General features: G+C 35.5%; 1 protein-coding gene across 1 annotated transcript in view; it reads right to left on the reverse strand.

Moving 5' to 3' along the window:
- Positions 1 to 3,715: 3,715 nt before the first annotated feature.
- The window catches only part of LOC119583340, a 30,221-nt gene continuing 22,458 nt past the window's right edge, over positions 3,716 to 11,478 (reverse strand). The window contains exons 2-7 of the mRNA XM_037931811.1: positions 10,420 to 10,473; positions 7,584 to 7,836; positions 7,063 to 7,198; positions 5,330 to 5,470; positions 4,292 to 4,447; positions 3,716 to 3,787 (exon numbers count right to left, since the gene is read on the reverse strand). Of these exons, the coding sequence (XP_037787739.1) occupies positions 3,716 to 3,787; positions 4,292 to 4,447; positions 5,330 to 5,470; positions 7,063 to 7,198; positions 7,584 to 7,836; positions 10,420 to 10,473 (812 nt within the window). The remainder of the gene's footprint in view (positions 3,788 to 4,291; positions 4,448 to 5,329; positions 5,471 to 7,062; positions 7,199 to 7,583; positions 7,837 to 10,419; positions 10,474 to 11,478) is intronic.

Genomic DNA, 11,478 nt, shown 5'->3' on the forward strand with positions numbered 1-11,478 from the left:
GAAGAATCATGATGAGAGAGATATGTGTGTAAAACGCGAGGGATATATTTGATGATAACAAAAAAACAGCAACAACAATAATGGAGCTTGTACAATAATAAAATTAACGGTAATAACGGCAATAATGATCATAACACTGATAAAAAAAGAAATACACGAATATGAAATGAATATTCTGGCGTGATAGTGATAATGAATAAAATAATGCTGTAATAATAATAATAATGAATAAATAAAGAAAGTTAAAAAAGATATGTGTATATATATATATATACATATAAACGAGATATGTGTGTATATATATGTAAGTGTTTATGTGTGTGAGAGTGCGTGTGAGTGTGTGTGTATGTATGTATATATATATAGATAGATACATATAGATACATATAGATACATACATACATATATATATATATATATATATATATATATATATATATATATATATATATATATATATATATATATATATATATATATATATATATATATATATATATATATAATATATATATATATATATATATAGTACACACAAACATATACAAACACACACACACACAGTATATGTGTGTGAGCGTGTGTGTGTGTGTAATGTGTGTGTGTGTGTGTGTGTGTGTGTGTGTGTGTGTGTCTGTGTGTGTGTGTGTGTGTGTGTGTGTGTGTGTGTGTGTGTGTGTGTGTGTGTGTGTGTGTACAAATATAAATATATATATATATATATATATATATATATATATATATATATATATATATATATATACATATATGCATATATATATATATATATATATATATATATATATATATTATCATTATTATCGTTATTGATATCATGATTATCTGTATTGCTAATATCAATATTATTTTCATCAGCACTCTTGGATAATGAACAATGTCAATAAAAATTATGAGAACAACAACAACAACAAAACAATAACAATAACATGAACACGAATACGAATGGCACCAACGACAAAGAACTTGGTCCTTTTTCGCTATTAACCATCATGTGACAATCCAATATACACGACAATGATGTGTATATTTGTTTACATTTAGAAGTTTAGAAATATAGAGCGTTTGTTTGCACTTGTCCTGTTCGAGATTATCAGTTCTTTCAAGGATCATCGAAATGGATGACTTGAATGATCACGATTATTGAATTCATCCTGAGTGATTGAATCTTTTATTTGATTTTGTTTGATGATGTGAGATAGGTGGTATTTGAAATATTATGAAAGGTTTGTATCTACAGGAAACTTAATATTTTACTTGATTTTGGTTACATGTTGTTTTTCTTGTAGAATATATTATCCTATGCTGAATGCATCGACACGCACTATACCGCTTACACTTATGGTAGTTTTCAGGTCATCAGTCATATACGCATAAAAAAGTCTATATATTGAAACTTTAGCCTTCGGGCTAGTGCAGTGGTAACGTGTCGGCCTCTCATCCGAGGGTCGACGGTTCGCGCCCCGCCCAGGCACGAGAAGTTGCAACTGTCGCCCGGAGGTTAGTGCTGTGGCTGGGCACCACGGCGGGCAAGGACTAGGTTCAGCCGAGTCAGCACCAGCTGACCCACGTGAGCGAGTCGGCATTAGTCGACACAGGCCGGGCTCCCCTCACGGGCGAGGCTAAGCTTCGCATATCAGACTTATCCTTATTGAAACTTTACAAGGTAATGACTTAATTAAAGAAATATATAACGTGATTAAAGACTTCCTGATAATTTCAAGAGTAGATCGTCAGCATAAAAGGCGCGTCTTCACTTCATAAATATTTCCAGAATTTTTCGAAAAGGATGCATTAATATGACCAAGCATCAAAGCGGTTCAGAACGGAGAAAGTTAGTAGCTTGCAAACAAATCATTTGCCTTCTTTATTTATAATGAGCGTGTGTGTGCTGTATCACACACATCATAAGCACATATGTAGACAGATAGATAGATAAATATGTATAGATGTGCGTGTGTGTGTGTGTGTGTGTGTGTGTGTGTGTGTGTGTGTGTGTGTGTGTGTGTGAGTGATTGTGTGTGCACACAATTACACATACACATAAGCACATTGCAGATAGATAGATAAATAAATATGTATAGATGTGCGTGTGTGTGTGTGTGTGTGTGTGTGTACATACATACATATATATATATATTTATATATATATATATATATATATATATATATATATATATATATATATATATATATATATATATATATATATATAAAGGGAGACATACACATCAAAATTACGCGAGTGTGGTTGCATGTGGATGTGTCTCCACTGAAGTAAAGATATGCCTCTTCATTTTTCATTTTTTGGAGGCCGGGAGGAGGACACATTACACATTGCAATAACGAAGGCACACGCTTTTAATTAATTAATTTTTATTCAATTTTCAGACACAAGCATTTCATTTCGAACAAACATTCTATCACGAAACGACAGTTCGCTTGTCTTTTCTTCCTCGCTCTCTACGGTAGAATTCCGTCAATAATTTCGCCAACGGTGTGCTTGCCAAGTTCCTGGTTCAGATAAGCGACCAGGGATGGTACCAGCTTCTCCTGCACTTGTGGCAGTATCTGTCCCATGGTAGAGACGACGAATTGATGAAAATAATAAGTTAAAAAAAATGGAGAGAGGGGGGATGGGAAGGAGAGGGAGAGGGAGAGGGAGATGAAGAAAGAGAAAGAGAGAGAGAGAGAGAGAGAGAGAGAGAGAGAGAGAGAGAGAGAGAGAGAGAGAGAGAGAGAGAGAGAGAGAGAGGGAGGGAGAGATTCAAGCAGAGAGAGAAAGACCAAGGCAGGCCGAGTTGACTTAACAAGGATGAGTAAAGGAGTAACGGATATTAATCCTATTCTCGACCGGTGATAAAACATCGAGGCCGAAAGAATATAACAGTTATGGTATTTATATGGTATTTATTTCCATTTATTTATTAGGATTTGGGGATTTGTCATCCCATTTGGATAAATACATGAATGGCTATATTTGATGTTTTCGCCTATTTTAAGTGATCGATCATGAAATGTAATCCTTTACCAAAATGAAATGGTAAAATATAAAGTTAAGACTATGGCAAACGACTGAATTTTCCAAGGAGAGGGGAGGTTGGTTGATGGCGCAGCTCTTCAATTTTACTAAAAAAGAGGTATGTCTGGTTCTCTTATATGAGAAAAAGGAAGCAGATTTAAAGCATAAGTGAGGGTAAGGTGGGAGAATACACGAAATACGAAATACTAATGATTTAAAGTGTCGGAGGTGAAGATTCAACAGTCTACCATCGTCTCTTTCAGGGAAGAGATTAACATGTCTAAAACACGTTCGAGAGTTTGATGGCGTGTGAAAAGAACGCGTGGGATGTGCTATCTGTTTCGTTGAATGAGATAAAATGAGGAAAGAAAAGAGAAAAAAGAAAATGAAAATTGGATGAAAAATCAAGATAGGAGATGATTGAGGGAGTAATAAATTCGTATGAAGGTTATTGATAAAGAGGAGAAGGAAAGGAGAGTCCATTAAAATAAATAACCTTAGGGGAGATACGAAAAGTAGTAGATCCTTTTGCGTGAAAGTTTTACTGGTGAATGAAAAACGATTCGATTGCTAAAGGATAAAGAAGAAAATGTTTTCTAAAATTTTTCAGTTGGAAACGTTAAGTACGGAAAGAATGAACAGAAGCAATTGTTCTGCATGGACTGAAAAAGGGAGTCACACATAACGAGATGAACAATAAGGTAAGCACAGAGGTAAGTTAGGAGATTTTGAAGTATAGTTGGCAGCCTAACAGAAATGAGATTACACCGAGAGATATAAAAAGTTTATATATATATATATATATATATATATATATATATATATATATATATATATATACATATACACCACACATATGCGTACATATGAATATATATATATATATATATATATATATATATATATATATGTATATTATATTATATATATATATATATATATATGTATATATATATATATATATATATTAATATATATAATATATATATATTATATATATTTTATTTATTATTATTTATATATATATATACATACATATACGTAGATATATGCATACACACATGTGTGCGTGCGTGTGTGTGTGTTTGTGTGTATGTGTGTGTGTGTGTGTGTGTGTGTGTGTGTGTGTGTGTGTGTGTGTGTGTGTGTGTGTGTGTGTGCACACGCGTGTGTGTGTGTTTATGTATGTGCGTGTGTGTGTTTATGTATGTGCGTGTGTGAATGTGTGCTTATATCTACATGCGACCTGACTCTGAAACGATCCCCGGCCTCACCCCGGCCAGGATGAGCTCCGCCAGATCGGAAAGAAACGCCGCTCACGATTTCCCCGAAAGATCCTCCGCCCAAGAAGTTGTCGAAGTGAACGTCGAGGACGTCGAACGCGGCCGCCAGCTGAAGGTCCTCGATCTGAAGGGACGCCAGAAGCCCGAGATATGGATGTCTAAGAAGGGAGCCTTTCGTTCTCATACAGAGACAAAAGCGCACACGTGTTGTATATACAGTGAATCAGACACACACACACACACACACACACACACACACACACACACACACACATACACCCACACACGCACACACATACACACATAGAGAGAGAGAGACAGAGAGAGAGAGAGAGAGAGAGAGAGAGAGAGAGAGAGAGAGAGAGAGAGAGAGAGAGAGAGAGAGAGAGAGAGAGAGAGAGAGAGAGAGAGAGAGAGAGAGAGAGAGAGAGAGAGAGAGAGAGAGAGAGAGAGAGAGAGAGAGAGAGAGAGAGAGAGAGAGAGAGAGAGAGAGGGAGAGAGAGACCGTTATAGCATGACAAAATGGTCAGGTTAGCTCTCTCTTTCTCCAAAACGAAGCTCAGCTGAAAGCCCTCGAGTGATATGTCACAGACTCTAGAGTCAATTTTGATGGATAACAAACGTGACCACAAGACACAATAGAAATGCCGGTAACTGCCTCGACGTAAAGTGTTCTCTTAGAACTATATGTAGAACTCGGCAAACAACAACAACAACAAAAAAATCCCTGAGAAGAATTACTAGGCTACTTGACGACTTACTGAACATTAGATCCTTTAGTCTGTAAAGAAGCAGAATAAAAAAACGTAATGGTAGAGTACTATATACTATATAACAATTATTTTGTATCTGTCTTTTATATACTGTTGAAGAGGGAGAGAGAGAGAGAGAGAGAGAGAGAGAGAGAGAGAGAGAGAGAGAGAGAGAGAGAGAGAGAGAGAGAGAGAGAGAGAGAAAAACATTTTATGGAACTTGCCATCACGCAGGCCTACCATTGGCCACGTACCTGAAGGTAATCGTCTGGAGTGACTGTAACATCTCCCAGTCCGCTAATATCAGTCGAAACGATCTGGATATAGAAAGGACCATTTCCAAAGATGGGGAAGACACTCAACAGGAGACCGTCAGCCCAATATTGACCGTCGACCTGTCAGTGATTTTGATGCGCTGTATTAAACTTTTATTAATGTGCTGTATTATCAACCCTCTGCATTAAGGGTGTTTTTGTACTGTATTACTGTTGTCAATATTACCAATCTCATTATCAGTTCTATTATTGCTGCTCGTGTGATTATAAAATAAAATGATCTAAATCGTTTTTATTCATTTTGTAGTTCTTGTTTCCTCTGTAAAAGCTGTCCTCCTATTAACATCACTGCTATTGTTATTTTCATTATCACTGTTACCATATCATTGATGATAATGATAATGGTAACAAATGATTATAAGGATTATAATCATAATAATGAAAATATACTACTACTACTAGTATTACCACTCTAATACTTTTAATGATAATAATGATAATGATGATAATAAAAATGGTAATAACAATAATGATAATGATAACAATAATAATATGGAGATGATAGTAACAATAATGACGATAAACCCAATAATATGGTCGATTAATACAGTAATATACTGATAAACAACAACCCTCCCTGACCAGGCCTCGAACCTCTGCCACTTCAGGTATGACCCAGAATGAGTAATTCTATCAACTGAACCAGACTTCTTCTTCTTCTTAGCTTTATCCCATTCTTATATGGGGTCGCAATGATCATGGTTCTGGCAGATATCTTTTATGGCCAGATGCCCTTCCTGACGCCAACCCTCTGTATTTACCTGGGCTTGTTACTGGCACTGACTTGGGCTGGCTTGCCCACCCAATGGTTAGGTAGGCAATCGAGGGTAAGTTCCTTGACCAAGGGAACAAGGAACTTCATCATATCTAGGTTCGATTTACCTAAAATTATTTAAATCAATGCAAGTGCACACACCAATCGCCACATAGGAGTGCATGGGTGCATCCGTGCACACATGCATCGCCCGCATGACTATGTGAGCACGTGCGCTGATTTTCATCAACTGAACCAGACTAGCCAATGGTAAATGGTGCAACTAGGATCATGTTAGCTCCAGAGACGTTATTTATCTACCACGTACTCACTCCAAGATCATCACAACATGAAAACTACAATTAAGTATCATGCTGTGACCACGGCGGCTCAGACCGTTAAAAGAAGAAGACCCTTAGCAGTAGTGGAGTCGATCATCATTACATTTAGCCCATTTTTTTTCAGTTGTGTATTTGTAGGGGAGAAAATTTGGAATGCTTCTATTTTAATGCATTTTATTTGAAAGAAATTAATAAAAGATGTAAATGTGATAACATTAGTTTCTTCTTTCTGTATCATTTATATACTTGCTTATTATTATCAACCAAATTATTCCATGAACTATTACCATTAAAAAGTGTCTTGTTGCCAATAAGTAACTGCTTTATTATCCTTATGACGGTAATTATCCATAATTTAAGAACCAACATACTAGATTATTGGCAGCACATAATACCCGCTGGCCCATGAAATAAAAGTTATGTCTCATATGTACAGATGTATTTCTGTAATATACCTCATTCTGGCTCATGATTAGAGTAGCAGAAGTTCGAGTCCTGGTCAGAGAGAATTGTTACTTACACTTTAACATGTCTTGACTGCCCATGCGTGAATTTACCCGAACAGTGACGATGTGGAGACCGAGAGTTAGCGCTGCTTGCTGGAAATCAACATGCACAGCCGTCGGAGAGAAGCTGGAGAGGCCGCTGATGAGGAGCTGAGATGCGTTAGCTTGGAGGCTGAACTCAGGACCCCTGGAGGGATGTTGAGGAGAGAGTGGGGGTTGAGTTACAGGGTGACTGGCTTATTTCTAATTCTTTTCTGTTTTCCAATTCGCTTTCTATTAATCTTCATCTGTTCTCTCCTCTCTCTACACACACACACACACACACACACAGACACACACATAGACACACACACACACACATACACACACACACACACACACACACACACACACACACACACACACACACACACAATTATATAGTCAAGTATACGTTAAATTAATATAAAAAAGACGATAATATTCCTTATTCTAAACTCTACTGCCTCCAATATATATGTAAAATCATATAATTAATTATATCCTGCACTGACATTCCACCACCACCACAAAAGAGGTAGCCCAAGACTCACTCTATACTCGGAATGTCGATGGACCCGACGTTCAAGGGATCAAGAACGGGTATGCCTAGGATGGGAATACCCGTCTTCATGGCCTCAGCGAAGTTTTCCAACACCATCTTGAGGTAGTTGTCCACGCTGTCATCTCTCTCCTTCCGCTGAGATGAGGGCTGGGCTGCGGATGGTGGCACGGTTGAGAGGCAGGCTGGTTTCCGTAGTCTTAAGTTAGTGAGGTTCGTTTGTGTTGCAGGTTTTACATTTTTGTCTGTAGTGTTTGTATTTTTTTCAATCGTGAATGTGTTTCTGTTTGGTTCATTTTGGTTATAGATGATGTCGATTTAGGTGAATGTAATGGAGAGTGAATGATATTGAAAGAACAGATATTACAGTTCATATTAATAGTACTACTACTGCTGTGACTACTGTCACTGATACTACTCCTGCTGCTACTACGACTACTAATATTATGATTGCTACTGCTGCTGCTCTTAGTACTACAACTGATAATGATAATGAGAACTATAACAATAATAATAGTAACAATAGATATATAAATAATGACAGCAATAATGATGATAATGACTACTACAACAATACTGATAATAGTGATAATAATAGTAATGATATTAATAATAAATATAATAATAATAATAATAATAATAATAATAATGATAATGATAATGATAATAATAATAATAATAATAATAATAATAATAATAACAATAATAATAATAATATCTATAATAACAGTAATAATAAAAATAATAATAATAATAATGATAATAATAATAATAATAATAATAATAATAATAACGTCAAAATCCGCCAGGTTACCCCTGGCCCTGCGGTTCAACCATTTTTGTATTAACAATCAAAAGAAAACAAGACTTAAATGGACAAGGGAAGAGTATAATGAGGCAATGCACTGCTTTGCTATGCACTCGGGAAATCTGCTGCAAAAGTTATATGCATGTTTTTGTTGGTGTTCCATTGCCTCAAACTTCAATCACCCTAGGTCGCTGGTAGTGACCCGGTGTTTGATTTTAATTAGCAGATCTAAAGAAAATGATAATAATAATAATAATAATAACAATAATAATAATAATAATAATAATAATAATAATAATAATAATAATAATAATGATAATGATAATGATAATGATAATGATAATGATAATGATAATGATAATGTTAATGATAATGATAATGATAATGATAATGATAATGATAATGATAATGATAATGATAATGATAATGATAATAATAATAATAATAATAAATAATAATAATAATAAAATAATAATAATAATAAAATAATAATAATAATGATGGTGATGATGATAATGATAACAATCATAATGATAACAACAATGAAATAATAGTAATGATAATAATAATAATGATAATAATAATGGTAAAGATGACAACAACAACAAAAACAATAATGATAAAAAAATACTACTACTACTAACACTACTACTACTACTACTACTAACACTACAACTACTACTACTACTACTACTAATGATGATGATAATAGTAATAATAATAATAACAACAACAACAACTTCAACAACAACAACAAAACAACAACAACAAAACCGCAGGGACCTAGAAATACCAGTTGGTAACTGGCGCGGGATATCCAACTTCTTGGCAGTAAGGCTAAAATGCATCCTACTTCTCAAATCAAAACAAAAAATAAATCATGCCGCATCGCCCGTCGCGCGGATCAACAAGGGGCGCGTCCCCCAGGGCAAGACTCGCCTGGGATTGAAAAGTATGCTACAGAGTCTAACTCTTCCATTATTCAAAATCAAAATCCGCCAGGTCACCAGGACGGGATAGCTCCCACCCCTGGCCCTGCGGTTCAACCATCTAGTACTAACAATCAAAAGAAAACAAGACTTAAATGGACAAGGGAAGAGTATACTGAGGTAATGTACTGCTTTTACTATGCACTCGATAAACCTGAAACGAATAATACTGATGACACCTATAATACATGGTGTTTCAGGAATAGTGAAAGTGAGAAAACGCAAATGCTTAACCCAAACAAACTAGCCAATGTGAAAATACATATTGTTCGTAACAAAAAAAATGACAGATTTAGAAATCTCAGTAATCAAAGACCAAGTCAAAAATGACACTATAGAGATACAGATAGAAGAAAATGAAGTGGAAGGAAATTTAGATGAACAAGAACTTGACATGCCAAATAAAGTTGATCTAGCAGTTGGAAATAATATCAATGAATTAGAGCCGCATGAGTTTGTCGTAGACGAGGAAGAATTGCTGGCTAAGAACTAGTTGAAGAACTATCGGTAGTAAAACATACCGAAATGAGTGAAAGAGAAACACTATTCAAAAATAGACATACCCATAAATATAAAAATATATTAAACATGGGTAAAAAGGCGTTAGAACAACTCTGTCATGAGATAAATCCTGATTTAACCGAATTAAACGAACTAATGTACGCAACAGGAAGAGTCCTCCAAGCAAAATGTGGCATTAAGTTAAGAAAGAAGGAAACGAAAAAGAAGCCTCGCAAAGCTAAGTGACAAGTGAAAATTGAGAAAGAAATAGAAGACTTTAGAAAGGAAATATCTGTATTAGACGAACTACAAAAAGATAATGGGAAGTAATCAAGGAAAGCGAGAAAAGTGATAAGAAAATACAAAATACTTTCTAAAGAACAAATACCAACGATTAGAGAAGAGCTGAAGCAAAAACTCCAGGTTAAAGCACAAAGGTTACGTAGATATGACAAGCGCCAAAAGGTCTTCAGGCAGAATAAAATGTTCGAGACTGACGCGAAGTTTTACCGCGAAATAGGAAAAGATACAATCTTTGTGGAAGCTGTACCATCTGAAGAACAGATCTGGGAATTCTGGAACATCTGGGGAAAAGATAAATAATACAATGAAAACGCATGGATACGAGATCTTGAGAATAGCACTAGGGATATTCCCGAACAAGAATGGGAAAATATGACTAATGAAGAAATTCAAAACGCACTAAAAAAGTCCCATAAATGGAAATTACCTGGGGTGACCAGATCCCAAATTTTTTACTTAATACTCTTTCTTCGGCGCATGCCAAATTAGCATCTAATTTTAACTCGATTATGATAGAACCTAACTTAACACCTAAATGGTCAAGGGACTACTTATCTCTTGGCCAAAAGTAACGAACCAGATAACCCAAAAAATTACAGACCCATTACATGCTTATCAACTTCCTATAAATTACTTACTTCAATCTTAACTGAAAGAACCTACATACACATGGAAGAACAAAATATTTTTCCCAACGAACAAAGAAGGTGTCGCAGAGGATCATACGGATGTAAAGATCAACTGCTCATAAATAAAATGATTCTCGAAAATACTTATACTAAACACAGACATCTAAGTACTGCTTGGATCGACTATAAAAATGCCTTTGACAGTGTCCACACTCTTGGATCTTAAAATCCTTAGAAATGTTCAAGGTCTCTCCTGTCTTAATCAACTTTCTTCGAAGCAGCTTGACATTATGGGAGACGAATCTTACTCTCAGCCACGTAAACGGTATTCTTATTTCAGACGACATGCGAATCAGATGCGGAATCTTCCAGGGCGACTCTTTTTCCCCTCTTTTATTTTGTATGGCACAGTCTCACTCTCCCAGCTTCTTAACAACACAGGGTATGGATATAAGATCATGGACAAGAAGATCAATCATCTTTTTTATATGGATGACTTGAAACTTTTCGCTCAGAATGATGGTGAACTGGAAGGGTTGCTGAAAACCGTAAAAGCGTTTAGTGATGACATAGGTATGGAGTTTTGTCTCGATAAGTGTTCTAAAGCACTTTTTAAGCAAGGAAAACTAGTTACATCTGACAATATAGAGTTAAGTG

This window comes from Penaeus monodon, chromosome 17 (genome assembly GCF_015228065.2).
Source record: "Penaeus monodon isolate SGIC_2016 chromosome 17, NSTDA_Pmon_1, whole genome shotgun sequence".
NCBI classification, from domain to species: Eukaryota; Metazoa; Arthropoda; class Malacostraca; order Decapoda; family Penaeidae; genus Penaeus; species Penaeus monodon.